Here is a 26,566-nt window from a genome sequence, read left to right as displayed (position 1 = left end):
ACAGCCAATGTTAAAGATAGACACCAACAGCCCGGTCCGCACATTGGACATAGTGCGGACTCGGGTCTCACCGAACCAAACATTATCTTGTACCATATCCCGCATCCTTCAACAAGACTCCGTGGCCAAGCTGGTTAAGGCGTGCGACTGTTAATCGCAAGATCGTGAGTTCAATCCTCACCGGGGTCGGTTATTTTTTTTCCTGTTGCCTCAAGACCGACAGAATTCAGCTAGACGTCTAGTTCTTCGCTTGCAATCGTTAATCATCTTGTAAATCATCTCAATGCATACTATATTATGCTGATAAAATCAGCAATTGTAATCTGATACGCTTCCTGACAGTATCCTAGAGCTTTCCGATCATAAATCAATTAGCGAGTCGTAGTGATGTCTTTGGGAGAATTTAATACGAATGTCGTCTGCTCCACCTAAAAGGCTGACGGAAGATGTCTCCATATTCTGGCAATTCTTTGGACGGATATGTAGCTTGGCAATTAAAGTGCAGATCTTGGCGCCATTGATAACAGCGCTGCTTGATTAGGCAAGGAGACAACCAGTTCCGACATAGCTCTGGATAAAGACAGAAAGACCGCCGGCAGCTTTCGAAGGATCTAACGTATACAGCGGCTGAAATCAGGATATTGAGGACAGCTTGAGAAGCAAAATTTTTCTCTACTGGAGTTTGATCACTGAGGGATATTATCTGACAAATAGCATTTGATAAAATATAGTGCCAGAACTTGACTTTTTTTCAGATGTCGGCCAAAGGGTATGTATGCTCTTATTACGTTCATCAATGTGACTCCAAATACGAAAATATGGGAAATATGGGACTCGACCAGTCTCTGTTAATTCTTGCATAAGATGGGTAGAAATCGACTCAGCCGCTTGTTAATGCTGCTAACTCTCCTTTGCCAGTGAAAGAGGGTTGCAATCGGAACAGCGGCAGGCTTTAAAATGGGTAAATCTCAACGATCTGAAGTGGTTAGCAGTGACAGCTGAGATGTCGACCCATTAGCGTTCCGATGAGGTATCCTTAGAAAACTCAGGAGAGCAATTTTTTTTTTTTGTTTCTATCTTGTTAATCAATCGGCCTGAGTAAGGCGATGCCTAGTATGACTGTCGTTCACATTGAACATTGCGTTTGCAGAAGGCCTCCGGTGAAATCTCATTAATGGTATTTCATCGTAACCGGATGAAGGACTCAACTCAGTGCTTAGCATCGCAACAAAAGAGCTCGCCAAGCGCAAACTGTAATCCTTAGTAGCAGAGTGACTTCTTTTCTGCTGTAAGTGATTTTTAGATTTTTCTTAGAACATCATTTTCTATGACTCCGTGGCCAAGCTGGTTAAGGCGTGCGACTGTTAATCGCAAGATCGTGAGTTCAATCCTCACCGGGGTCGCTTTTTTTTTTCTCCCATTCACAATCAAAGAGCAGTTCAAATCAGCTATCGATAATAAACATCCAGATGCTGAGGTTTTAATAGGTGTGGTAATGCGATCATTCGTCTTGATTCTTTCTGCTAGCAACTTTCCTCCAGCTGTTGTATTAGAACCGCCCGCGCAGTGAGAATTTCACATGTCTTGAATTCTAGCGCTAATCTGGTGCTTAACTTCAAGCGAGACTACTCCAGCGGCTGGATAGTGATTCATGGATCGCGATGGTAATGCAGGCGTTAACGAATTGCATCAGGATAGGCCCCACGCTATCACAGCGAAGGTTGTCAAGCCGAGAAGAAAGCCTAGAGCCCCGAAGAAGAACAAACTATCTTCAGATCAAGTGCGCAGAAACCATGTGGTCTCCGAGCAAAGAAGAAGAGAGCTTGTAAGGAATGTGTACGATGACCTTGTGGAAGTAGTGGCGGGTTTGGAGCCAAGTGAGCGAAGATCGGAGGTTTTGATATATTTGAAGACGATCAACCACCTTAAATGGCTATATCGAAGAAATTCATACCTCCGAAAATTACTGACCGAAAAATATGAACGCCAAGGGAAACCTGCAGTTGAGCTGCCGAATCGATTAGTGTGGGAATTGCGATCCAGCCCGTCGGTCGAAGAAGAGATTGATAAACAAGAAAACAGTCAGTGAAACACGTCTCGAAATGTACTTGAAATCATTACGAAGGATATAGCTTAAAGCAGTTAATCGCTTTCTCACCATTGATACAAGTCACTTTTGTATTTATGTTTTGTAGTAATTGAAGTCATTTTTTCGCCTCCATGAGTGCACGCAAGGTGGATTTTCGAGCTGTATGGGTAAATAACTATCATAAAAAGATCGGAGGATACGAATCAAACTACGGCGGATTGTATTATTCAACTGGGAGGCTCATTTCTTGAGTGAATGGCAGTCCAGCTCTTGTTTCAGTATTTGGGCTATTCAGGCCGGATTGCCAGTAAAGCTAACAGCTCCTACTATATTCATTCACGCTCGCAATTGGATGAAAGATGGAATTTCAGACGATAATATCAGGAAGTCTGGCTCCTTGAAATTCAGTAAGACTGCTCCTGAAGCCGGGAAGGCCAAAGTTGCACGAGATTATGCGCGCCGTATATAAAATAAAATTAAGTTTTTACCCCAATAAATTACAAGCTCGCGTGGCGTAATGGCAACGCGTCTGACTTCTAATCAGAAGATTGTGGGTTCGACCCCCACCGTGAGTGTTTTTTTGGCACTTCAATCTTCAGGACTTTTAATGCAGTAGATAACCGACAGCGAAGGAGCCAAGTCACTGGCCCTCACTCTAAAAGGGCGATATTAAGGAAGTTTCCAGGAATGCAGTATTCATGTAGGTATCTCGAAATAAGCACTCCAAACTCACTATTGCAGTTTAACAAAATACCGCCGGCGGCAGCGTTTTTAACGCTTTCCTATATGGTCTGCACCATCGTTCTATTTGTTTTAAGGCGGTTTGAATATTCTAAGCTTGTATCGAGCGGTTCTGATGTCGCATTCGACTCAGTTTACTCACCCATCATGCAAATGGTACCTAGTGAAATACTAAATCATCCTTACTCGATCGTACTTTCAAACCTGGTAGATGTCAACGTTTGGAAAATTTCTATTAATACTATAAACCTTGTGGTTGGTGGCTCATTCATCGAGCGTGATTGGAATAGCTCTGCTGAGATTTTGAAGTTTACTTTATTAATCGGTTCAGTAACAAATGTAATTGTAGTTGCTGTAACGTTACTATCATCTTTGTTGATCCCCGGTGTTAAGATAGATGTTCCGTTAGATGGAAACTACACAGTGCTCATTGGCTTCCCTATCGTTTACAAACAGCTATTTCCCGAGACTACGATCATACGGTTGAAGAACCTTGGCTTTCTTTCCAAAAACTTTAGATTTAAGCTACTGCCAATTTTCATCATGAGTACTCTAACTGTAGGCCAGCTCGTATTTTTCCATCACTTCGCCCAATTACTGTCAATTTGGATAACATTCTTTTCTTGCTGGATTTACCTAAGATTTTTCCAGGTGCTAACTTCTACGCAAAATAGTGATTACATGGTTGGTGATGCATCGGACACTTTCCAGCTCATCTATCTATTCCCCGACATTACTAAGCCGCTACTGAGACCCATCTTCGATTGGATATACAACATTTGCTCTAATAAATTACGGATAATACGACCTTTCGAATCTGGTGACATCGACAAGAGTAATTCTGTCGCTGAACAACGAGGCGCCAAGAAGATAGTCAATCCCGTTGAGGAAAGGCGCAAACAGCTAGCTTTACAGATGCTGCAAGAAAGGATGGTGTAATCGGTGGTTTTACAGGGTTTATTATTTACATGCTATGTAATGTAACCGTTGACAGTACATCCTTATTTCTGCTGTGGCTCCGCCTGTAGTTGGTCCAAGGTGATAATGCTAGAACCTATGCTCCAAGATGAGGGTACGTCATTGGGTAAATCTTCCAATTGCGACAGCAATGCATTTTTTCTGGCACTTTTTCGTTCCGTGTGTACACCGCCGATCCTCTTTGCCTCCTGAATTCTCAGCAGATGCTCATCGTTTTCCTTGATCAAATAGCCTCTCTTGGCTTCATCACTGTAATACTCGATTTCCTTTCTCCTGGTAGGTCTTGCCTGCAGAGGTATTCTTCCTCTTTTCTCGAGGAACCACTCAGGTACAAGATGAGCCCTTAATCCCAGCCTATTGAAATAGCGAGCAGTGAACTCCCCACCTGACGCTTCAATTGTCTTGATGGCATCAGCTGTAGCTTTAGATGCCTCAATTCTGATGGGTAGATTGTAGTGGGACTTACCATTCGCGAGGATTTTGACTCCATGCTTTATGGTACCGGTCACCAACCCGGTATCTTTCATCTTTTTCATGTCCAGCACTTCACCAGCCCCCAGATTCAATCTACCCGCATCATGGAACCATTGGATCCTGTTTAGACTTAATTCATTGAGGGGTTTGGCATGGACGTTTGTGAAACCGATCTTTGGGAATAATTTATAAATAGGTGTCTGACCACCTTCAAACCACGATTTTACCTTCCCACGCGCTTTTTGACCCTTTTGACCTCTTCCCGACGTCTTACCTTTACCACTAGATGGACCTCTACCCAATCTCTTCGAGCCTTTCTTTGACCCGTCAGATGGCTTTAAGCCACCAAGAAGAGACATAGCACGAACATGATAAAGTGGCAGCCTGCTGAAACTCATACCACCATGGTGGCACAGGGACCTGAACAACATTTCAGATACGCCTTACACCTCTATTCACAATCACTTCCAGACTGAGTTTGCCGGATAAGCGTATGATTTCTTTAAAGAAGTTACTGAAAACCGCCAGCTTCTACGTGCAAAGTGATATAGAACCGTCGTTACACCAATAACTGTCAGAAAAGAGCACTGCCTGCATCTGAGGGAATCTGGACTCGACCCAAGGCCATTATACTGCTACTTACTTATACAGATATGTTAATGAGAGGTTTCATGTGACTGCTGTAGTGAGCTATGTAAAATAATTATGTTCTCAGAACACCAATAAGTGAGCTTCTATGGCCAAGTTGGTAAGGCGCCACACTAGTAATGTGGAGATCATCAGTTCGACTCTGGTTGGAAGCATATATTTTTTTGGCTCCACGCGAAAATGATGTAGATGAACACGGAAGATAAATGCGCCATATAGACGGAAATGCGTAGTGAATAATGTATCATTTATTAATTTGGTGTAGGGAAAATGCTTAAATCTATATTTTACAAATCGGGTTTTCGTTCAATCACCGAATCTCCTGAGCTGCCCGTGCTGGGGAAGTTGTCTTCGAAGTCATCGTCATCATAGTCGTCGCCTAGATCTTGGCCATCGTTGGTTATCTCGTCTAAGCGGCTTCTGCTGTCGTCGGGATTTACGACTCGTAATTGTCTTTCTTGCATCATGTCCGGTAGAGAGCCTGTGCTAAATCTTTGATTCCCGCCATAAATAGATGGAGGCTCTTCGAAAACGGTTGATGGATGATTTCGTAAGGCGACGGCGTTCTGGTCGTCTGGTGTGAAGATGTTATTAGTCTTGTTCGAGTTTCTGCTAAAGCTGTTGTTGGCGCTGATACCGCCAGTCGGTACCGCGATGGAATCAGCATCGTTAGCTGCGAGATCTGTCCTTGAAGTTTTTCTCCAATTGGAGGTCGCCCTTGAAGGCGGTAGTATGATTGGATTGGCGTCTGCGTCACCGAATGAATAAGGTTGGTACTGCTTGGTCTCTTCCAAATCCGGCTCTTGGTTCGACTTGTGCCGCCTCCAAAGGAAAAATATCAGGATGATGGCCAGAATAGCGACGCCGACTAGCACACCAACGACTATACCGGCGATGGCTCCACCGCTCAGGCCGTTCTTGCCCTTAGAGCCCTTACCAACTGCAGAAAGGCTATTCGGGTCACTGGAGCTCGACGATGACGGTTCGCTGGCCATTGATGTTGTAGTGATGTACACAGTCTGCGGCTGTTGGTTTGAGTCCGTGGACACTGAAGTTGTAACAATGTGGGTCGTGTACTGAATGGATGTCGACGGGTTTGCAGTAATTGACGAGGAAGAAGTTGAAGAAGTTGAAGATGTGGAAGTTATGGAACTCGAGCTCGAGCTTGAACTTGAGCTTGAACTGGAGCTTGAGCTTGAGCTTGAACTTGAACTTGAACTTGAACTTGAGCTCGAGCTTGTGCTTGTGCTTGTGCTTGTGCTTGTGCTTGTGCTTGAACTTGAACTTGTACTTGATGTAGAGCTCGAAGAGCTCGACGACGAGGCGGTTGCGCTAGAGCTAGTGCTTGGGCTGGAAGAAGACGTGGAACTTGAAGCGGAACTCGTGCTGGTACTGGAACTGGATGCGCTTGACGACGGCGACGACGTCAAAGCGGACTGATATTTGGCATTGACATAAACGTCCATCGCGGAGCTGCCACCGCACGTCTGGTAAGGCCAACCTGCGCATTTCGTATCGCAGCCATCAGTGGTCTTCAAAGACGACAAAAAAGAAGCAGAGTTTCCACAGTAGCACCCGTCTCCGTTAGACAGCGCTACCACAGCGGCGTCCCCGCAATGCTCCTGGCAATACGACACAGACTGCCATTGGTACGTCCCCTGAAACGTAAGACCTGCGTTCAGCAGATCCGTAGCACTGTAGCAACCCTGTTCATTGAATACCGCGCCCTCGACTCCTCTGGCCCACATCCCGCTGCATAACAACAGTAGCCACCCGGCCGACCACAGCCTACCGACCGTCATGCTATCACCATCATACATTTGCAACACTCACCAACACAGATCACACACTCACAAACAAACTAACCAGATAATGGCCTTCGAGAGATCAAAAACCTTTAACCTCGACTCTCACTGGCATTCATGAGCAGGTGCTCGTTGAAACAGCGTATTATTGTCACCACACACGACACTTTAAACTCGGTTCTCAAAATAGATCTCGCCGCCCGCCAAGACGCGAGCGACTTAAAATTTTTTTGCGTTGTTTACCAAACAGAGAATGAAAGACCAAAACAGAGGGCTGAAACCACGAAATGGGCCGAGTGTATGACAGAGGTTGGTATGCTTACGAAGCGCAGCATTGACAGGAGAATGTGGGCTGTTCGCTCAGTAGCGGCTGGTTGAAGTGTTTCAGATAGCCGCCGAGGTCTGGTTATGCTCTTTACCGGCCAGTCCCGCCAGTAAGCGTTGCAGCGGTTGCGGTTGATACTCTGAGGTTTCAAAACCGTTTCGTTCAGAGGGCGGCGTTTGTACTGGTGAGTGCTGTGTTTGTTGTTGTTCTTTCAGGATAGATCCCCTTATGAAGCGATGAGCAAATGCGCCGCCGGGTAATCCGCACTCAAACAAGCTGAAAAGTTGTCCGACCAAGAGAAAGAAAGGCTGACGAGAAGGCGAACGGTGCAGAGCGCGTGCCAGCGATGTCATTGAGGGCTGCAGACAAGAAGATCAGCAAGAAGAAGCAGATATACAGGCCGATTTTGGACAATCCGTTCACCAATGAGGGTCACATGTGGCCGCACGTCGAAGAGCAACCGATCGTCTGGGAGCTGCTGGAGACTACCATACTGAGCAAGGTACGGCAATTTGCAGACGTTCCGCCGCAGGAGTGGCCCTGGGACATCGTCACGGATTTCAACGAGATCGTCAGACGCCTCGACGGTACGGTGGGTGCTAAAGAGGAGGTCATTTTGTACGTCTGCGTTAAGGATTCTGGAGTATCGTCGGTGCTGTTGCAACAGATACCGCTGCTGTGCTACATGTACGCGGGGGAGGTGACGCTGGTGCAATTGGCGCGGGGCGCGCTGCCGCAGATCAGGGCCGCCATTGCGCAATCTCCTCTTGAGTGCAAGGACGGGCTGCTCATGGTGCGCTGCAACGGCAAGATCAACGAAAACTTCGTCAAACAGGTTAAAGCCCGAGTCGCGCCGTTGCAATTCCCCTGGCTGGACTCGATCAAGTACCTGCCTGCCGACGTCAAGATGGTCAGAACGTCGCTGCCGGCTGCTAAGCGATAGAGGCATCACGTGACACAGTATTTAACCGGTGGAAAAAAGATTCCAGAAGTTTCTTAGACTGGCTGGCCTTCTAGCGAGTTGCCAGATATAATGAGCTTTGATGAGTTTAGCCTTGAAGGATGGCCATACATTTTTGGCAGGATAAGTAGTTGAGGGTTTTGAAATCATGGTGGTATTGAATCCAAACAATTGGCATTGGGTCGATAAGAATACCTTACCGTGGACAAAAGAATATTTTGAGCAGAAGTTGTCCGATCTGCAAATCATCTCTGAAGATGGGAAACACAAGATTATGCTCACCAGAGTGACTAGTGTTTCCGGTGACTCTAACGTATCGCAAAGGAAGGGGAAACCGATTTGCTATTTCGATCTGCAACTAACGCTTGCGATAAAGATCTTGCAACTTGAAAGCGAAGATGAGTTAGCCTCTGGATCGTTGGACATACCAGAGTTCATGCATGACGAAACGGAGTTTGAGATTAGATATCAGGATTTCAAGGAGTTTGAGCAGCTTGTCAGGACTGAATTTTATCCCGAGATCCACGGGATCCTCCTGGCGTACCAGCCCACGCTGATCAGAGAACACTCGAAAGACTTGCAGGACTCCTAGGGAGGCAGGGTCTGGTCACATAGCATTTCCGCATCACAATACATAGAATATTAGATTGAACTTGTGCAAGAAGCTATTCAGTATACATAAGGAACAATCTTATATGGAACTTGCTTCTCGTATTCTTGCCAGCTTGCCTGGTACTTTTCGCGGCACTTGTGCTCGTCTCTCTGTTGGCGGTGAATGAGCAATGCAGCAAAATAGGCGGAATAATAGTAAGTCAGCGGCGTCTGGAACCAGGTGGTCAAGCACCAACTTAATGATACCAGCCAGTCACCAAAATAATTGATGTGTTGCGACTTGGCCCACCATCCATCGCATAGTAGCCTGGTACCGCGCTTGGTGGCTATGCTCTTCAAGTGTGGCAGTTTGCCTTGCCGGAAGTCCGATTTCTGCTTATTGGCTGCACGGAAAATATAAAATCCCAAAGTCATGAGCCCGAGGATGATCATCAGCTGGTAGTTACTAAGCGTGATTGGTGAGACACTCAGATAACGTGCTTGTAAGCAATAAGTGAAGGGTACCAATGTAAGATCACCGAAGGCTAACATGAACCCGAATCCATCAGTAGTGATGTCCATCATTGTCAACACGCCTTCTTCGTTTAGGACACCGTCAAAAATATAGAAACCTTGCAACAGGTTCACCAGCAGCAAGGCATTATTCAGCTCACCGGTCTTCAAGTAGTGGTGATGGAGACAGGATAAATTAATGAGTAACCACAGCAACATACCGGGCCTCAATTCGCAAAACATCTTTATATCCAAAGGTCCAATTCTGGGGTTCAATTCTCTGCCGATGAACCAATCATAAATGGGATTCCCAGTATTACCGCCCAAGGCTAGTATCTTTTCATTTGTCTTGCAACCATTCTTACGAAACAGTGGAACGAAACTTGCAATGTAACAATAAAAGGAAAGAAGCAGTGCGAAAAGGATAGTGATGATGCACAAGTCAACGTGGTTCTCATACAGGAACTGCAATTCTGGCAATTGGCCTTTAGTCAATTGCCATCTAAAGGCCAGGACCAAGACCATTGCTGCGGAAACTGCAATACCATTGATCTTGTAAGGCAGTTTAGTTCCATCTCTCAGCTCAACGCCATTCATCCTTTTGCCCGGTAGTATGACATCTAGAACAGCCAGTACAACGTGCCAAGTAGTGTAGTATGTCCAGAGATCGAATCTGGTGAAATAATAGTTTGAAGGTTTTATTCCGTTCCACAACTCAGCTAGATGGAAATTACTGAAGAAGCCCTTGATATAATAGTCGGGCCTCACCATCTGATTAAGGATGATCGTTAGAATCGGTAAACCTACCGATATCGCTATCGCGCCCAGGCTTCCCCCGAACTCCACATCTTTCGTCCTCGGATTGAGTTTGGATGGCATCGAATGGGAATTCCTTTACTTCTTGTCCCTATCAATCAGTCGGCGGGTGGTATGGATCGTCCCACATTAATGGTTCTAAAGCGAACTTATATCGTAGCAACGAGATGGGCAGTCAGAAACGTGTCGTTTAGGGTTAGGCAAAGCGATGCGAATGGCGAAAACAAAACTCGTTTAAACCGAAAAAGCGGACATCGCAATGCCATATGACTCCTTTAATCGATTTCATTTATGAAGCATTCTACGATGGCGAAATTCAGGAACAAAATCAGCCTCTTTGTAGTGGTATCCGGGGCCACCGTATCCAGACAGATACCGCAAACAGGAGCCACATGCGCGCCCTGTGAGTCAGCGTCCGCAGCAGGAGACACTATACCATTACCGAAAATCAATATTCCGTTGATTGAATCTAGCCATAATCCGAACGTCGTTTTAGAGCCGGTCTTTTGATGTGACTTTGGATTAAGGGTGGCTGCACGTCTCGACAGGAGGGTAGTAAGAGATCCAATGGATTTACGTATGCAATGGTGAAACGCAAAGTATAGCCTCCAAAATCGATTGCAGATTTTAGGCAACAGCGTCTCCAATGAAGCCTTCATGCTGCGCCGCTGGCCAGCAGCTCGTATCGAATGTAGATATTGGCACCACTTGACTATAAGGTCACGAAAGACCAGTTCCACATACGACTCGATCAATTTCAGCCAGTTGACATAGAGCTGACACAAATTACCTGAGCTGAACTTCTCCAGGACCAACTGGAAACGAATAAGATACGCTTTCAAGTGCTTCTCGGTGTCTATCGGAGAGTTAAACCTGTGGAACCTCAGAATCTGTGGGTAAATCGACATCTCTGAGGCTGCCGGCACTTGGCCGTCGCTCTCACTTTTCAGTACGGTCGTCCCATCCCAGGGATCTCCCAAATCTTGCGCGAGGGGGCTCCTCAAGCTGCTTACCGAGAAATACCTCTGCAGTTGTTGGCCACGTCTCATTCTCTTGATACGCTTATAGCAATCCTTGAAAAGCTCAAACGGATTGTCATTGCCGTTTTCCACCTCAACCTCCAACTGAACCTTATTCATACAGTACAATATAAAGCAGCAGCTAGGAGAATCTGCTACTTTGCTAGAGGTTATGCTATCGTAGAACTCCGCTGGTGGGAGAGAAACCGGCTCGGCCGGATTTTCCACTTTTATCTTGACCAAAGCAACTGAACTTACCGCCTGTGGAGCCGTCATTGATACCAATCTCAGTCGTAGACCAAGTTTAAACTCATCTCGACTCTAAGTCTACATTAGCATATTAGCCGCCGTCCTTCTTTGAGTATGGCTATTACTAATCACTATTGACGAACACGCTTATGCTTAACCAGTTAAAGGTTCAATGAGCTGCTTCACTTCAAGGCTTCGCTGAGTATATGGCACAGGGCTAATTGCTTGGGCAGCAGCTGTGTTACGATGATGGAATCCTACAAGGCCCGGCTGGAAACGCTGCGAAATTCTATGTTGAGCGAGCTGCAGAAAGTGAATAACGGTCAATTGCGCTCGCAGACCGAGGGATATAGCGCCAAGGAAGCTGCCGACATGATGCTGGAGTACGAATCTCTTATCAGAACGGTCCAAGTATGTTTAAACAATTCTCACCGCGGGCTTCGGGTGACATGGAGGAGAGGCACCGCTACAGATTCGTACGATTCTCTGGAGATGGAACACAATGGGGAGATAGAGAAATCTACCAAGAGTAAGATGGTGGAAGATCTGGAGTTTCTTCTCAGGTGCATCGATTGGCTTTTCGAGTACAGACAAAACTATTCCGTGGCTCTCAAGGAAGCCCACGCGGCGCTTACAGAACAAGATCACGCCAAGAGAGGCGAGTCAATCGAAGCCAACGCGGTACACTTCGACAAAAGCGCCAGCAGTTCATCGGAAAACGAGGTCCCTCTGGACTCCCACCGGGGCGCAACCACCAAGGACAGGTTGCTCAACAAGACAAAGCAGGTCAGTGCCAACCTGATAAGAGGCAATCAGGTGCTGCAGTCAGCGGTGCTGCAGAGTGACCTGAATCTGGACGAACTAAGGGAGCAGACCAACTCCCTGACTCAAGTCAATGACAAGTACATACAGCTTGAGACCGTGTTCGTGAAGACGGCTCAACTGGTCAAGGTCCTGGACAAGGCTTCGCACCAGGAGAAAAGAGACGTGTATCTCGCCCTGGCGTTCGCGTCCCTTTGCGTTGCCTGGGTCCTATGGAGGCGAATATTCAAGATACCGGTTAAACTATTCTTCTGGCTGGCTTTCAGATTCTTCAAAGGAATCCTCGTCACCTTCGGTTTAGTAAGAAAGCTCCCCATCAAACCACACAAAGTGACGACCCCACCGGTCGCATTTCTCGGAACCGCCGCCAGTACTACATCAACTACGATTGAAAGCATCGAACAAGCAGTGGACGAGGCGATAAGCCGGATCCTTACCCACGACGAGCTTTGACTCTGCTCCTACCGTCCGAAAACGCCGAAGACCCTCTCAGTGCCAGCCTAGATCGTGCTCCTCCAGATGCCCAGCTGCCCTAATCTGGGCATTCCTTACCTTCAATGGGCCATTGCTCTCTGCAATCTCATCGCGAGAGGCTTTGTACGGCCCTTTCTACAGATTCGCCGATTTCAACAGATTTTGCAAAATTTTTACGGCTAGAAGCGAAAAATTCGCCGAATTGCACATGGACCTCCTCGAGGATTTAAACGTCACTTTCATAGGGAATTGAGCTTCCTGATAAAGACAGTTCTTCTCGGTATTATCTACTACTTACCATATAGCAGGCCATTTACTTGAAAAACTAGAGATGGTGCGTGGTGAATCGACATCGTCACTACAGGATAGTGCTGGGAATTCGATGCTGGTAGATGGCGAAGACATCCATCATAAAAGAGGCCTGCAGAAAGACAGCAAAATTGACGGGTCGGCATCGGTAGCACGGTTCGAGGAAGAGATAGACGATAAGGGAGAAGACAAAGATAATGTTCTTATCAAACCTGTGAATGACGAGGATGATACCTCGGTGATGATAACTTTCAATCAGGGCATATCTCCGTTCATCATAGTGTTAACCTTTGTGGCGTCGATTTCAGGATTTATGTTTGGTTATGATACGGGTTATATTTCCAGCGCTTTGATCTCGATCGGCACGGACCTGGGCAGAGAGTTGACTTACGGAGACAAAGAGATCTTGACGGCAGCGACTTCGTTGGGAGCCTTGATTGCGGGGTTACTCGCTGGTATCGCAGCTGATTTGTATGGAAGAAAGACATGCATTCTTCTCTCAAATGTGATGTTCTGCATCGGGGCAATTCTGCAGACTGCTGCGTTTTCTTTCTGGCAGATGGCCGCAGGGAGATTGGTCATGGGGTTTGGTGTTGGTATCGGTTCGCTGATCTCTCCCTTGTTTATCAGTGAGATTGCTCCCAAGATGATCAGAGGCCGGCTTACAGTCATCAATTCGTTGTGGTTGACCGGCGGTCAATTGATCGCCTACGGCTGTGGTGCTGGGCTCAATCACGTCCACAATGGTTGGAGAATTCTGGTCGGTTTATCCTTGATTCCCACAGTGGTTCAATTCACTTGCTTCCTCTTCTTACCTGATACGCCTCGGTATTACGTCATGAAGGGCAATCTTGATAAGGCTTCCGAAGTGTTGCGCAAGAGCTACAGGAATGCTTCTGACGAGCTCATTGCGCAAAAAGTGAAGGAATTAATGGAGCTCAACAATTCTATCCCAGGTAAAACTGTCACTAGAAAGGTTTGGAATATGTTGAGAGAGCTACACACAAAGCCAGCAAACTTAAGGGCGCTTATAATTGGTTGCGGTCTTCAGGGTATTCAACAGTTCACCGGTTGGAATTCCTTGATGTATTTCTCAGGGACTATCTTCGAGACAGTCGGATTCTCCAACTCATCAGCCGTCTCGATCGTCGTCTCCGGTACAAACTTCCTCTTCACCTTGGTGGCGTTCTTCAGTATCGACAAGATTGGTCGTAGGACAATTTTACTAATAGGGCTTCCAGGTATGACCATGGCTCTTGTCGTTTGCTCAATCGCATTCCACTTCATTGGCATTAAATTTGTCGGTAACAGCGCCGAAGTGACCCACAGTGGATTCTCATCCTGGGGGATAGTGATCATCGTGTTCATCATTCTGTTTGCCGCCTTCTACGCTCTCGGGATTGGTACCGTTCCATGGCAACAATCCGAATTGTTCCCACAAAACGTTAGAGGTGTGGGGACATCGTTGGCTACCGCAACAAACTGGGCTGGATGTCTCGTTATTTCTTCCACTTTCTTGACAATGCTGCAGAATATCACTCCATCTGGTACATTCGCCTTTTTCGCGGCCCTAGCCTGTATTTCGACAGTGTTCTGTTACTTTTGTTATCCAGAGCTATCAGGTCTTGAACTGGAGGAGATTCAAACCATTCTAAAGGATGGGTTCAACATCAAGGAATCTCAAATGCTTGCAAAGAAGAGAAAGCAACAGGTTGCAACCATGAGCAACCTCAAATTTGAACCTACTCACGAAATAGTAGAAGCATAATGTAACCATACCTTATTTAACTGAATAATTTTTAATCATAATATATTCTAGACCATTTACTGTCATCGGTATGACTTTCTTATGTATACGGCTCGTTCTTAATGACAGAGATTAAAGGCCTGAAAATTTTTGAGATGCTCATCGCTTAAAGAATCATCAGTTCAATGTGAGATTTTACATCTCAGCTCATCTAGTAGCTGCTATTAGATATCGTATTAGCTGCTACTCCTTGCCAATGGCACCTCTCAGCAAGAAAAAACAGGCTAATAAGCGTTCTTATCAGGATGATAAAAAGGCAGATAGTAAAACTTTGAAGAAACCCAAGATTTCGATAGATTCATCAGATGAAAGTGATCACGATATGAACGAGCTATCGCCCGATGCGGCATCTGACGGGGATGAATTGGACGAACTAGACGAATTGGACGAAGTCGAGTCTGGGTCTGGGGAAGACGATGATGAGGAGGAAGAGAAGGATAGCGAAGAGCAAGACCAAAGCGAAACCAAGGAAGATGGCTCTAATAATCACGATGAACAGAAAAAGCTTTTGAAAAAGAGGAAGATGATGAGAAAATCAGGCGTGGAAGTCCAGCGTATAAAATCGCTTTGGGAAAAACTGCGTGTCAAGAATCCGCCGATTCCAAAACCAGTTCGTGAAAAGCTTTCGAATGAGATCTGGGAGCTTTCTAAGGATTGCATTAGTGATCTTGTGCTGAAACATGATGCTTCTCGTGTGGTTCAAACTTTGGTCAAGTATTCGACAAAGGAGCGCCGTGAACAGATTGTCGATGCCTTGAAGGGAAAGTTCTACGTGCTGGCAACTTCCGCATATGGTAAGTATCTGCTTGTTAAACTACTGCATTATGGCTCCAAGAATTCCAGACAAATAATCATTGATGAGCTGCATGGGAAGTTGAGAAAATTGATGAGACATCGCGAAGGTGCTTATGTGGTGGAAGATTTATACGTGCTTTATGCATCTCAGCAACAGAAACAACAAATGATAAGGGAATTTTGGGGTTCGGAATATGCGGTTTTCAAGGATGCGCATAAAGATTTGACCATTGAGAAAGTGTGCGAGAGCAGCATCGAAAAGAGAAGTATCATCTCGAGGAATCTTCTAGGAACCATCACAGCTTCAGTTGAAAAGGGATCTACGGGCTTCCAAATATTGCACGCAGCGATGAGAGAATTCGTCAAGATGGCCAATGAGAAGGAGATTTCGGAGATGATTGAGTTGGTTCACGAACAATTTGCCGAGTTGGTCCACACGCCAGAGGGTGCTGATGTTGCTTGCACTCTGATTGCAAGAGCCTCTGCGAAGGAGAGGAAGTTAATAATTAAGACGTTGAAAAACCATACTGATTCACTGATCAAGAATGAGTATGGTAACATAGTTTTCATCACTGCCTTGCTTTGTGTGGATGATACCGTTTTGATGTTCAAATCATTTGGTCCGTCTGTGAAAGAACATCTGAAGGAATTTGTTTCTGACAAATATGCTAGAAGGCCATGGCTCTATATTATGCTGGGTCTGGACGGTAAATATTTTGCTCCAAATGTTTTGAGTGAGTTGAACAGATACATTACCCTTTCAGAAGCCACTTCCAAAAAACCTTCCCTACAAAGAAGACACGAGCATTTGAAGAGATTTGCGCCTATGATTTTGAAATGCCTATCAAAGAATTGCTCGGAACTGCTAAGTGAGAATCTCGGCTGCCAATTCATATCTGAGGCCTTAGTCAACGATGAACTTTTCGAGCAGCTAGAGGACAAAGATCTCGAAAACTTTTCTCAACTCATTGGAAACGTCATAGAAAGTTTCCAAGGCGACATCTCTGAAGAGGGACATCCAATGCAGAGTCCATTTTCGACAAGACTGCTGAAGTCTTTGATTCAAGGCGGTAAATGGAATAACAAGGAAAAGAAGGTGGAACCGCTAAAGAAGGTGCAAGGTCTCGGGGTAGAGTTCGCTGCGAGATTCTATGATGAGGTAATCGGTCCTGAAAAGCTGATAGAGTGGTGCAATAATTCTAACAGCTCTTTTACCATAGTGGCTCTGTTCGAAACGTTGAAAAGTGAGAAAGAAGGCGCCAAATTCGCAAAAGATTTGAAGAAAATACTGTCTAAAATCGACGACTCCAGCGATGAGAATAAAGGAGCCAAACTGCTTCTAAAACTAGCACGCTAATACGATCTGATGGATATAGACTAACTAAAACTTCGAAATGTATACTATAATGCTCTAGAAAGCCTTACACCGCACTGTCATCGCGCCGTAGATACGCAGCGTCGATCACTACGCAAGTGAGCTACACTTCTTTACTTGAGCAAGGACAGGATCCCTATGACAACTCGCTAAGACTTAGATGGCTGAGCAGGGGGAGGAATGCTTGCCAAGTGATGGAAGCTCGCCGCAAATTGATCAACCTCAGCTTTTACCTGGAATTGAACAGCATGGAGACGGATTCTTCATTGAAGACGGTCCATTCCAAACTGTGGAGTTAATAGATGACCTACCATCTGAAATGGAATATGTGCAATGTGAGGCATTTGATCAGAATATTTATTTGGGTACCTCTACCGGTGACCTCCTACATTATTTCGAGATCGAACCACGAAATTACATCCTTGTTTCCCAGACCAAGTTTGACTCCGATCTATCGGTTCCAATTGATAAGATTTTACTACTTCCGAACATTGAACGAGCGCTAGTGCTGAGCAACCAGACCTTAGTATTGTTCCTCTTGCCCGAATTCGCACCTGCTCCCAACACTCTAAGTTTAAATGGCATCACAGATATCGCACTTCGAGGCTACTCAAGCACTTCAAAATCTTACAAGTTTTACGCTGCCCAAGCAGAGGCAATTAAGCTTTTGAAAGTGTCATCAAGCGCAATAACGCTGTTTAGGAATTTCGATTTTGGATCAGTGAGCAGAATGGTCGCTCAGGGCCATCATCTTGCCGTTGCAAAGCAAAACAATTATGAGGTGCTTGATCTCAAGACATTCAAAGTTATACCACTTTTTAGAGTCAGCGAAGTGAATGCACCCCTGCGGCCTGTTGTGGCGGAATTCAAGAAGCAGGAATTTTTGGTCGCCACGGGCGGCGGTTCATACAATGACAGTTCGATGGCGCTTGTAGTAAACCACAGTGGCGATATAGTGAATGCATCAATCGTTTTGGATAACTACCCCTCCAGCATTATTGTCGAATATCCCTACTTGATCGTTAGATTCAAGCCGAACCGAGTCTCCATTTACAGACTCGAAGATGAGTCGAAAATAGTACAAAAGATAACGACAGAATCTTTGAAGGTACGGGTAGCGAAAACCTCGAAAAGCTTTTCTGGATTCGAAAGGCCAGAGATCAAAGAAAGCGTGGTTGATATGATGAGGAGAGTTCCCCTGGTGGGAAACGCCAACCAGCTAAAGATTGAAAACGAGAAAGCTTTGGTCGGAGATTTATTTGAGGAGAGGTGTTCTACAGTTCTCTATGGCTCGTTCGGAATACATTTATTGATAAGGCCCCCTCCTGTACTAGTGTTTGGCGAGCATAACGAACCAGGTATGAGCGCAATTGAAGAGTACTTAGTCCAATCAGATCAACCCTGGCAATCGAAATTCAGACTGTTAGAGAATCAATATCTGCATAGCCTTTTGCTTCTTTTGCAGGTCTTACACAGCCCAAAAATTGACCTTATACTGCTCAGGAAATGGTGTTCGATGGCGAATACTGTCGATGCACGGCTTCTGCTGTATGGCTTAGGGTTCCAAATTTACGGGACTTTATGGATTTTCAACGGTCTTAAGGATCTGATAGAGAGACTCAAATCACTTAAATTATATCACAAATGTGACGATTTGGAGTGGCTACTGCGAAGTATCAAGAATTTATTCGAAAAAAACAATGCTGAGAGATCCAATGGAGACTACCAGAACGTTGTGAAGACTTTAGACGTCAATATGTTCAAACTGAAACTTGATAAGAAACAGAATGATATCGATATTACCGTCTTCCACGAAGATAGCCTAGCGGAAATAATGAATATAATCGAGGCAGATCAGAACGTTCGCCTTGACCTTCGCCTTCAGGTTATGCAAAGAAGAGGAATGTTTAAGGAGACAATCGAACTTTTAAAGAAGGAAGGAGAAACTAAAAAACTGCTGAAGTTTCTGCAGGAAAGTGGAGACAAACTGCCGTCTTCATACGGATTACAGATAATAGACGATGTTCTGTTTATCATTGAACGTGAACAACAATTGAACAGGAAGTTGATATCTCAAACAATTGAACTTTTATCAACTTTGAAGATTGATCCTCGTGAACTTCTAGAGCGTGTCGAGAAAAATGCTAGTGTTAAGGTGCTGATAATACAAGAATTGGGACCTGAAGACGCTAATGACAGACAATTTTTGTTTGATTACTATATGGCTAAAATGCAAGAGTTCCTGCAAGATATTGATGTTCAAAAAGTCTTAAAGGATTATGCTGAGACATATTCGCAAGACATTTCGTACGCCAAATGTACTGTTAAAGAATTCTTCATCATTAAGCTCAAGAATAATAAAAGATTCAGGCCCTTCTTAGAGAACTACGAGACGTTAGAAGCACTATGCCTGGAAGAAAGCGACCTTTCGTTAATGAAATCAATTCTCAGCAAGATTGAGACCTTCGATATCGGCAATATATTAACCATATTATTTTTGCCCGAAGGCAAAGCAGCAAGGAATTTTATGACGAACGACAGGCTACTCGAGATTTTCATCACATTCAATGATTTTATGAGTATTGAAGAACTCTTGATGGGTGCTAACGTTATCAGAGTTTTGGAGCACTATGCATCGTTCAGGAAGAGGCAGCATTCTTTAGCTTTAGTCACTAAACTACTGGAAAGAAACGCCAATCTAATTCAGGACGAGGTCATTCTCATTTCGGTACTTGCTAATCTTCCATCAGACTACAATTTTGATGCCCTGTTTGGCTTCTTGTACCCGGTCCTCAGAAAAATCAGCAGCCAAAGCAAAGAGCTAGAGCTTCTGAAGGTCCTGCTGAAGAATCGAATCTCAGCCTATAATCACTTTATGGAGAAAATCGACATCAGGGAGACAGAAGGGTGATGAGAAACATGAATGGTAATTCAGTATGGAGTTAGCTTTATATGTACAGGTACTAGCTGGCTAGGAGTCGAACAGAATCTTGAGGATTATTGAGTCAGTTCGGCAATTGGTGCCAGACCAGAGCAAACTTGATAGATTGCTTGCTTTCTTTCAGAGCTTATATTGACGCCTTGCAAGCTTTGTCTGACGATTTGACTATTGCTCAACAGCTCTTTCCTCTTGACATTATCGTGAGTGACCGATTTGAATTGCTCGGCATCCAATGGCGCCAGTTGCTGGTATATGCCAAGCACGACTGAATCAAAACTTGCGGGATCGGCCTTCACAGAAAGATTTTTGAACATTTTCTCCTTCTCGAAAGTTAAAGGCATCGACTCTGTATATTGTCCAAAGCTAGGTGTTTTCACACTAAACGTCGCATTCTTGGGAGGCTCATTGACATTCTCCAAAACACCGTAGTTTGCCTCTCTATTGAGCGGGAAATCTGCAGCTTTCATCAGTCCCAAAGAGTAATTGATAAGACGCGAGGCCGGCGTATTAGGAAGACCAGGATAAAATTTCAGTAAGGACGCCAAAGTGGGCTCCTGTGGCATGTAAGCCTCCTGGTTTTGTATGTTTTTGGTGCCAGGTGCCCAAACGTTGGCGGAACTCGTCTTCTTGACCATTCCAGGCACTTCTCTCTTTTTCGCGGGAGTATTTCTTCTAGACGAGGCACTGGTTCTTATTTTACTTCTGCCCCTACTGGCTGAGTCATTAGTGCTTTCGAAAGCTTCTATCAAATCCTCTGCTGCAGCAGAGGATTTCATACTGTTGGCATCTTTTTTCTTAAACTGCGGCTGTCTGTTGATGATACTATGGTTGAAAGTTGGTTTAACTCTAGGAGTTATTGTGCCTACGGACTTCTGCTGAGCATTGCGACGAGCACTATTACCACCGGCCCTCTGCTGAGATCTTTTGTCGGCAGACTTTCTGGACTTGACAGCCGGAGCAGCTTTTTTAGCAGTAGCTTCCTGAGCTCTGAGTAAAATTCCCTGTAAAAACTCCTGAGTGACTCCCGTACTATACGGAGCTCTTCTGATGCAATTGAACATGATGATCAACGCTGAGCTGAACGCGATACCGTCTCAACCAGATACAATTCTAGTAGTATCTCAAGACTTCCAATATATGATTCTATAGCCCGCTATAAGCTTCAAATCGATGCCTGCTCGTACTTAGTTATCAAAATACACGTGACTTTTCAGTATAATAAGCTTCGAGGATAGAAGACGCTTATTGCGGACCGCTAGAGACCTCCATTGGTATGTGGAGGTTTGCCAGGAGATCTCTAACCCTGTGGAGGTCATCGGCAGCTTTTGCTGCGTTTTTTGGAGGTCGAATGACGACTTTCTCGAAGAGCGACGCTGGTATGTCGTTGGGAGTTAAATAGACGTTGTTCAGCGACCTGAACAGCTGTAGTTGGTCAAGCAGTTGCTGGCCACGCTTCAGATGGATATGCGCATTGCTGGAGTTCCTCATTCCGCTGACAACCTGAGAATCGCGACCGGAGACTCCGGGCGACAAGTGGACATGGTTTCTGCCACGTCTCTTGATGGAACCCGACTGTAAAATGAGCAGCAACTTGGTTATACTAGTCCCATGTATCAGGGTCGCCGGCAAGTCTGCTGCGTCCGTAATCTCGTGCAGCACATCTTCGCTAGGGTTTATTTCAGCAATTGAATGGCCCTGGGTAGCACATATAAGCTCCTGCGGTTGGCCGTCCGAAAGGGGCCCTTGCACTATGTGGAACCGCTTCTTATCATTGTTCTCGACTATCCTATGGATGTCCTCCAGGGTGCATTTGTGGCACTTCAGCCGGTTGTGGGCCAGAAGAACTGCAACGGGCACGTAGCCGTCCGTGTCGATTGGAAGCTTCTCCTTTAGGGCACCATGTCTGAGCAGATAGCTCAAAGCCTTCGATATCTGCACATCTCTCTTGCTGAGGTCAGCGTTCTGGCTCATCGCTGCTGCAGCCTCTGCTCCAGTGAGATGAGCAAGTGAAAAGTGCCGATTGGAAATCCCTTCCAGATATTTACACGATTTTTACATCACTTATACAGATTCTTGCCGCCACCACAGCATCCGCCCCCTTGCGATGCCAGAGTTTGCTTAGTCTGCTTAATCGATTCGTTGTCTCCCAGTTCCGTTTCCCTGTGAATGTTGAGATGATATTTCTCCTCCGGGCCGGTCTTGGTCCCCTGGACCAAGTTCTGCCTCAGGAACCGTGCTATTTCCTCCAAATGCTCAATCTGCTTGTCAATCGGAAGCTCTGGGTTGGGTGGGTTGGTCATCCCGTCTCTCATTTTCTGTCTAGCTGCCAAGAGCATTCTTGTGTCGTCTTGGAAAACCACTCTGGTGGCCCTCAGACCATGTCTGTACGCGTTCAAAGCTCTCAGATTGCTGCTCATGACCGGCGAACCTCCAATACGCCCAAGAAACCTGCGACTTGTTGCAATATCTGAGAAGAACTAGAACTCTTAGAGCTTTAATGGCTTAATAGTGCCGTGTTACCCGGACCACACAAAGCGCAACGGGCAATGCCAGTAATTAGAAGGCCAGAAGACGAATATTCAATATAATTGTTCATGCCAGTATAGAATCTATCTAATTGTCCCACGTCGTGTAGCTCGAGAGCATATTTTTAGCCTTTCAAGGAGAGCAAGTTTGGCGCATTGATGTGCGAGTGCATAAACATGTAGGAGCCCAGAACCGCCCTCAGATGACAGAGCGAGCCCAGGACCACAAGAACGTGGAAAATTTGGTGGGAATTGCCGATATAATCGAACCTGCCCGGTGCAAAGGTCTCTGGGATCCTGTACCCGTATATCAGTGCTCCGCCTAGGTAGAAGAGCGCTTCCCAACCGACAAACCGCAGCTGGACCCTGTGGAACACTTCAGCCATGCCGAACTTGAAGAAGCCGGTGATGATGGGGAAGATGGAGCTGAAGGCGAACGTGATGAAGAAGCTCGCCCTGAGGGGCCGCATGTTCTTGCTGTTGAATCTGTCGCTCAGCACACACGCACTGCAGGCCATGGCGAGTATGACGGTGATCACGGAGAAGAGCTTGAAATAGAAAACGTGGTCGAAGAACCCGTAGTAGAGCAGCGAGATCACGGAACAGGAGATCAGCCCGATAATCCCCATATAGTCGACTTTGCTCCAGGCGTCGCTCTGCGCGCTCGAGTGCTGCTTGAAGCAGTGGAAACAGCTGCTGCACATCAGACACACGAACGCCCCGAGCAGATAGAAGTTTATCATGATGTAATCCGTCATTGTGGTCGAGGGGAACGAGGGAATCAACAGCATATCGGTAAAGAACAACAGCAGAGCGAAATAAGCTATCGCCGACACTAGGTGCGTGTAGATATTCACAGATTCGTTGTTCCAGTAAGACAAAGAGTCGAGGCACTTTAGCACAGACTTCGTCTCCGCTACGTAGCCGGTCAAGATCTTGTCGTTATCCTGCTGCCATTCGGGCAATTCATGGTAATGGAACAATTTTCTACCTTTCACAGCACTGATGCCATCGTGTTTCTTCTTCGCATCCACAGTAGTGCCTTTTCTTTGCTTAATTGTGGTTGTAGAACTCATCCTGCGAGTGTCCAAGTACTCTTCTACCCGTTATGCGACGATACAGAGATCTTGTTCTTGTCGTTGAAACTTTTGAAATGAGCCTCGCTCGATGAAGAGGAAGCGTACTACAGCTTCGCAATGTCACAACATAGATATATATGAGAGTAGTCAACCTTGGGAACCCCCCATGGCGGATCAGTCGATTGAGATGGCTTGAGAACCAACTCTCGAAGTGTTGAGAGTTTTTCTTCCCGGCTTGTTGAACTGATACGAAATTTGTTGAAATAATACGCGATCTTGCAGCTTAAACGAACATGTATAGAGTTGCAGTCTTGCTATGACAATGGCTCCGAATGCATCTTGCAGTATTCAAGGAACATCCCTTTGTTTCTCATGGCGAATACAAGACCATCCGGGAGGTTAGTCTTATTACTATACGAAATATCGGTTAACCTACGAACTTATTCTATTACTTCTATTAGACGTAGAATATTTGTTGTTGAGTTTCGCTTAGCAACGTGGCATGCAAAAATCTCGTCGTGCACCACTGTGCCCTCACTCGTCTGTGTTGAACAGTAGCTTATCGCTGATTGCTCCGTCGGATACTGACACTCGATTACTGGCGACATACAGACGTAGCGACTGCTGCGGTTTTGCTGACCGTTTCCCGCATTGCGTAGAACGCTCTGCTTCACTTTGGCACGCAGCGATGATAGGGAGTGCCATTCTTTGAAGGCCTCTTTGAACTTGTTTTGCTTCGAGATCTGCGGCTCTTGGTCTTTGGCAGCTCTCTTTTTGGAGATCCCGCTCATCGCCATCAAATGGAGGAGCATCTCGGTATCGAGACAAAATTCCGAGGTCTTGGTTTGCAATTGACCGTCCCAGCAGGTGCATTCTTGTGGACGCATGTCGTAGCCATTTACGTAGGCATTAATACCGCTTGGTCTCAGAAACGAGGCTATCTCTTCCTTGGTACAGCTTCCTATTGTTGATATCTGATTGTTGCCAACTGCAAGCATTTTTTATAGAGATTCTCGAATAATTGACACCGTTAGCAGACGTCAAACTCGACTGCATGTTTTTTTATTCATCACGTCAAGATCCGTTTCACTGACGCTCTTAGACAATCGCGCAAAAACCACATCTTTTCACAAAGATTGAGAAAGACTATTCAATCGAGGTCCTTGGCCATGTTAAAGCAGGATTAGGCCAGACAAACTGAGCAGTATCTCTGCCTTCTGAGACTGCTGATAATCTCTTGCTGTACTTCTTCTATAAAGTGAATGAAGTGGGCCAGTGTGGTTGAGGACAGGCGCGAGCAGTAGCTCGTGGGTTGACTACAGCGGATAAGCCCCTGATAGATATTCCGTATCTAGACAAAGCTACTTCTCCTAAATGGCAATGAGTAATGCTAAAACTTGATGGTGCAGCGTTTGAGCGATTGGTGTTAAACCCGGACAGTAGTATGAAAAGAGGCCATTGGATCGGCCCTTTGCCTTCTTTGGACTGGCGTAAGTGTCCCACCATACGTGATAGGAAAGATCTGTGCTGCAGCGGACCATCGCCTCGAAAGCCTTTGTGCTGATCCCTGAAGAGGCAGCAAAGCTACCGTCTTTATATGTGAGAATTAATTGACGTGAATGGAATTCTTCCGGCACCTTAAACCACTAGTAAACAAAATGAGACTTTCCCATGGTAGTCATATTATATTCCCGACTATCCCAGAGCATTCAAGCCTAGTTTTCCTTGTTCTGATGGCAACTCGGACCCGCATTTGCATTGTCAACTACACCGAGCGAAATCGCATGGCAATTAAGGTGACAGACAGCTTGAAATCACCAGGATATTAGCGGCTAAGACGGAATATGCTATTTTGAATCGCTGGTGGCAAACGGCTGGCTGTTCTAGCCGTAGGATTGCCTGAAAGCTCAGCAAAGCTAGCTGAATCGAGAAAAAAAAAAAGGTAGCAGCTCAATCAGCCCGATATAACGGTCGTCAGGTTATGTATCAGCTGCACCCAAGGTCAAGACTATACTGTATATTCCTTTCTCAGATTTTCTACCATCGTCCTTTGATCGACTGGTAAGGACCGCAATTGGTCGTCTGTCAGTGTCAAAACCTGTTTTATCATATCTCTTTGGTTCTGAGGCAAGCTCTGTAGCTTAACCATATTGATCGAACCAGGTTGCGGTGCTGCTATAGGGGGCGGGGAATGTTGTGAGGGAGCAGGTGGCATAAAAGGCATCGGAGGCGGTACAAACCCAAACGGCATCGGAGGCTGTTGCATCTGTGGCTGTTGCGCCATAAAAGGCGGTGCTATGGGCATTGGCATTGGCCTGTTGTTCAACGGCGCCATATTTTGGTTCATAGGTGTATTCGAGTTACTGCTGGTCGCACTCCCTATCCCGTTCTTGATCATGTTATTCGCCATAGAACCATTAGACTGGGCCTGTGACTTTATCACGTTGGTTACCGCGTTGTAATCTATAAATCCCATCTCGAGCAACGCTTGTGTCACTGATACTGAAATATCCAGACTAGTCTTCAAAAAGCTTTCCAGCTGGCTTCTCCTGCTAATATCTTGACTTGCCAGTATCTTCAAGTTCGAAATAATCTCAATCAGTTGCAAAGGCGGTGTCTTGCTCAAGTTTTCCGACACGGGATCTGTCACTGTTAGGACACCCGGCTGCAATTGAGGCAAATGCTGGGAGGCTTTACTCAAAATATCTGGGAATGCCACTTTTGCATCATTACTGGTACCTGACGTCGCTGAAGTCGTAACGGGCTTTCGTGGTAGAGGAACTTCGGAGACCATCTCAAATGGTAAATCTAGACCCGACTTCCAAGGAAATGAATCTCTGTTCAAAGTCAATTCGCTTTTGCCCTCTGCATGGTTTTCGTAGTTAGGAGGAATAATCCTCTCCAATTGACATGGCAAATTGCTTATTCGGCTCAGGATATCGAGCGCTCTTTTGCAATCCTTGCTGGTCTTATAATCGTAAAGTACAGCGCTAAGCTTACCAGTACGTGGATCATTCTTGCTACTGATGTTGATAATAGGCCCAGATCCTGCCACAATGGATGAAACAGTATCCTGTGTCCAATCCGCAGGTAAATTTGTCACTTGAATGGTTGATGAGAGATTCTCTGGCGTCAAGACATGACGGGTCTTTCTTCTTCTAGGATCAGACATTGATCCTGGCTGCTCGATCAGACACGAATCCAAGGATGGCAATGCCTCGCAGTCAAAT

General features: G+C 45.7%; 18 protein-coding genes and 4 non-coding genes across 22 annotated transcripts; 12 read left to right on the top strand and 10 right to left on the bottom strand.

Annotated features, from left to right (window-relative positions):
- Window positions 1–115: 115 nt before the first annotated feature.
- Window positions 116–189, top strand: HG536_0Dtrna6N. The gene has a single exon. It is a non-coding gene; the product is annotated as a tRNA-Asn (tRNA).
- Window positions 190–1,329: 1,140 nt separating this feature from the next.
- HG536_0Dtrna5N lies at window positions 1,330–1,403 on the top strand. Its single transcript has one exon. It is a non-coding gene; the product is annotated as a tRNA-Asn (tRNA).
- Window positions 1,404–1,651: 248 nt separating this feature from the next.
- Window positions 1,652–2,089, top strand: INO4 (Ino4p; the record flags this gene model as incomplete). The annotated part of the gene is made up of 1 exon (XM_037283766.1): window positions 1,652–2,089. The coding sequence occupies one exon, from the start codon at window positions 1,652–1,654 to the stop codon at window positions 2,087–2,089; it is 438 nt and encodes a 145-aa protein (XP_037139662.1).
- Window positions 2,090–2,592: 503 nt separating this feature from the next.
- HG536_0Dtrna5R lies at window positions 2,593–2,664 on the top strand. Its single transcript has one exon. It is a non-coding gene; the product is annotated as a tRNA-Arg (tRNA).
- A 112-nt stretch (window positions 2,665–2,776) lies between these two features.
- Window positions 2,777–3,769, top strand: HG536_0D05090 (uncharacterized protein; the record flags this gene model as incomplete). The annotated part of the gene is made up of 1 exon (XM_037283765.1): window positions 2,777–3,769. One exon carries the CDS (start codon window positions 2,777–2,779, stop codon window positions 3,767–3,769), a length of 993 nt encoding a protein of 330 aa, XP_037139661.1.
- A 62-nt stretch (window positions 3,770–3,831) lies between these two features.
- MRPL10 (mitochondrial 54S ribosomal protein uL15m) lies at window positions 3,832–4,713 on the bottom strand (the record flags this gene model as incomplete). The annotated part of the gene is made up of 1 exon (XM_037283764.1): window positions 3,832–4,713. One exon carries the CDS (start codon window positions 4,711–4,713, stop codon window positions 3,832–3,834), a length of 882 nt encoding a protein of 293 aa, XP_037139660.1.
- Window positions 4,714–5,012: 299 nt separating this feature from the next.
- Window positions 5,013–5,085, top strand: HG536_0Dtrna4T. The gene has a single exon. It is a non-coding gene; the product is annotated as a tRNA-Thr (tRNA).
- A 132-nt stretch (window positions 5,086–5,217) lies between these two features.
- On the bottom strand, window positions 5,218–6,750 carry WSC2 (Wsc2p; the record flags this gene model as incomplete). The annotated part of the gene is made up of 1 exon (XM_037283763.1): window positions 5,218–6,750. The coding sequence occupies one exon, from the start codon at window positions 6,748–6,750 to the stop codon at window positions 5,218–5,220; it is 1,533 nt and encodes a 510-aa protein (XP_037139659.1).
- Window positions 6,751–7,406: 656 nt separating this feature from the next.
- On the top strand, window positions 7,407–8,003 carry POP3 (Pop3p; the record flags this gene model as incomplete). Its single annotated transcript, XM_037283762.1, has 1 exon — window positions 7,407–8,003. The coding sequence occupies one exon, from the start codon at window positions 7,407–7,409 to the stop codon at window positions 8,001–8,003; it is 597 nt and encodes a 198-aa protein (XP_037139658.1).
- Window positions 8,004–8,169: 166 nt separating this feature from the next.
- On the top strand, window positions 8,170–8,613 carry HCH1 (Hch1p; the record flags this gene model as incomplete). The annotated part of the gene is made up of 1 exon (XM_037283761.1): window positions 8,170–8,613. One exon carries the CDS (start codon window positions 8,170–8,172, stop codon window positions 8,611–8,613), a length of 444 nt encoding a protein of 147 aa, XP_037139657.1.
- Window positions 8,614–8,690: 77 nt separating this feature from the next.
- Window positions 8,691–10,004, bottom strand: ERG24 (delta(14)-sterol reductase; the record flags this gene model as incomplete). Its single annotated transcript, XM_037283760.1, has 1 exon — window positions 8,691–10,004. The coding sequence occupies one exon, from the start codon at window positions 10,002–10,004 to the stop codon at window positions 8,691–8,693; it is 1,314 nt and encodes a 437-aa protein (XP_037139656.1).
- A 212-nt stretch (window positions 10,005–10,216) lies between these two features.
- Window positions 10,217–11,236, bottom strand: NDJ1 (Ndj1p; the record flags this gene model as incomplete). The annotated part of the gene is made up of 1 exon (XM_037283759.1): window positions 10,217–11,236. One exon carries the CDS (start codon window positions 11,234–11,236, stop codon window positions 10,217–10,219), a length of 1,020 nt encoding a protein of 339 aa, XP_037139655.1.
- Window positions 11,237–11,455: 219 nt separating this feature from the next.
- On the top strand, window positions 11,456–12,484 carry SEC20 (Sec20p; the record flags this gene model as incomplete). Its single annotated transcript, XM_037283758.1, has 1 exon — window positions 11,456–12,484. The coding sequence occupies one exon, from the start codon at window positions 11,456–11,458 to the stop codon at window positions 12,482–12,484; it is 1,029 nt and encodes a 342-aa protein (XP_037139654.1).
- Window positions 12,485–12,836: 352 nt separating this feature from the next.
- ITR1 (myo-inositol transporter ITR1) lies at window positions 12,837–14,582 on the top strand (the record flags this gene model as incomplete). The annotated part of the gene is made up of 1 exon (XM_037283757.1): window positions 12,837–14,582. The coding sequence occupies one exon, from the start codon at window positions 12,837–12,839 to the stop codon at window positions 14,580–14,582; it is 1,746 nt and encodes a 581-aa protein (XP_037139653.1).
- Window positions 14,583–14,817: 235 nt separating this feature from the next.
- Window positions 14,818–16,773, top strand: PUF6 (Puf6p; the record flags this gene model as incomplete). Its single annotated transcript, XM_037283756.1, has 1 exon — window positions 14,818–16,773. One exon carries the CDS (start codon window positions 14,818–14,820, stop codon window positions 16,771–16,773), a length of 1,956 nt encoding a protein of 651 aa, XP_037139652.1.
- Window positions 16,774–16,951: 178 nt separating this feature from the next.
- Window positions 16,952–19,702, top strand: VPS3 (CORVET complex subunit VPS3; the record flags this gene model as incomplete). Its single annotated transcript, XM_037283755.1, has 1 exon — window positions 16,952–19,702. The coding sequence occupies one exon, from the start codon at window positions 16,952–16,954 to the stop codon at window positions 19,700–19,702; it is 2,751 nt and encodes a 916-aa protein (XP_037139651.1).
- An 86-nt stretch (window positions 19,703–19,788) lies between these two features.
- On the bottom strand, window positions 19,789–20,793 carry RSM28 (mitochondrial 37S ribosomal protein mS46 RSM28; the record flags this gene model as incomplete). The annotated part of the gene is made up of 1 exon (XM_037283754.1): window positions 19,789–20,793. One exon carries the CDS (start codon window positions 20,791–20,793, stop codon window positions 19,789–19,791), a length of 1,005 nt encoding a protein of 334 aa, XP_037139650.1.
- A 181-nt stretch (window positions 20,794–20,974) lies between these two features.
- Window positions 20,975–21,703, bottom strand: TPT1 (tRNA 2'-phosphotransferase; the record flags this gene model as incomplete). Its single annotated transcript, XM_037283753.1, has 1 exon — window positions 20,975–21,703. One exon carries the CDS (start codon window positions 21,701–21,703, stop codon window positions 20,975–20,977), a length of 729 nt encoding a protein of 242 aa, XP_037139649.1.
- Window positions 21,704–21,789: 86 nt separating this feature from the next.
- On the bottom strand, window positions 21,790–22,149 carry MZM1 (Mzm1p; the record flags this gene model as incomplete). The annotated part of the gene is made up of 1 exon (XM_037283752.1): window positions 21,790–22,149. The coding sequence occupies one exon, from the start codon at window positions 22,147–22,149 to the stop codon at window positions 21,790–21,792; it is 360 nt and encodes a 119-aa protein (XP_037139648.1).
- A 233-nt stretch (window positions 22,150–22,382) lies between these two features.
- Window positions 22,383–23,333, bottom strand: IZH1 (PAQR-type receptor; the record flags this gene model as incomplete). Its single annotated transcript, XM_037283751.1, has 1 exon — window positions 22,383–23,333. One exon carries the CDS (start codon window positions 23,331–23,333, stop codon window positions 22,383–22,385), a length of 951 nt encoding a protein of 316 aa, XP_037139647.1.
- Window positions 23,334–23,776: 443 nt separating this feature from the next.
- Window positions 23,777–24,334, bottom strand: HG536_0D04940 (uncharacterized protein; the record flags this gene model as incomplete). The annotated part of the gene is made up of 1 exon (XM_037283750.1): window positions 23,777–24,334. One exon carries the CDS (start codon window positions 24,332–24,334, stop codon window positions 23,777–23,779), a length of 558 nt encoding a protein of 185 aa, XP_037139646.1.
- Window positions 24,335–25,344: 1,010 nt separating this feature from the next.
- PTI1 (cleavage polyadenylation factor subunit PTI1) lies at window positions 25,345–26,508 on the bottom strand (the record flags this gene model as incomplete). Its single annotated transcript, XM_037283749.1, has 1 exon — window positions 25,345–26,508. The coding sequence occupies one exon, from the start codon at window positions 26,506–26,508 to the stop codon at window positions 25,345–25,347; it is 1,164 nt and encodes a 387-aa protein (XP_037139645.1).
- Window positions 26,509–26,566: the final 58 nt, after the last annotated feature.

Source organism: Torulaspora globosa, chromosome 4 (assembly GCF_014133895.1).
Source record: "Torulaspora globosa chromosome 4, complete sequence".
In the NCBI taxonomy this organism is placed as follows: Eukaryota; Fungi; Ascomycota; class Saccharomycetes; order Saccharomycetales; family Saccharomycetaceae; genus Torulaspora; species Torulaspora globosa.
This window is presented reverse-complemented; position numbering and strand designations above follow the sequence as displayed.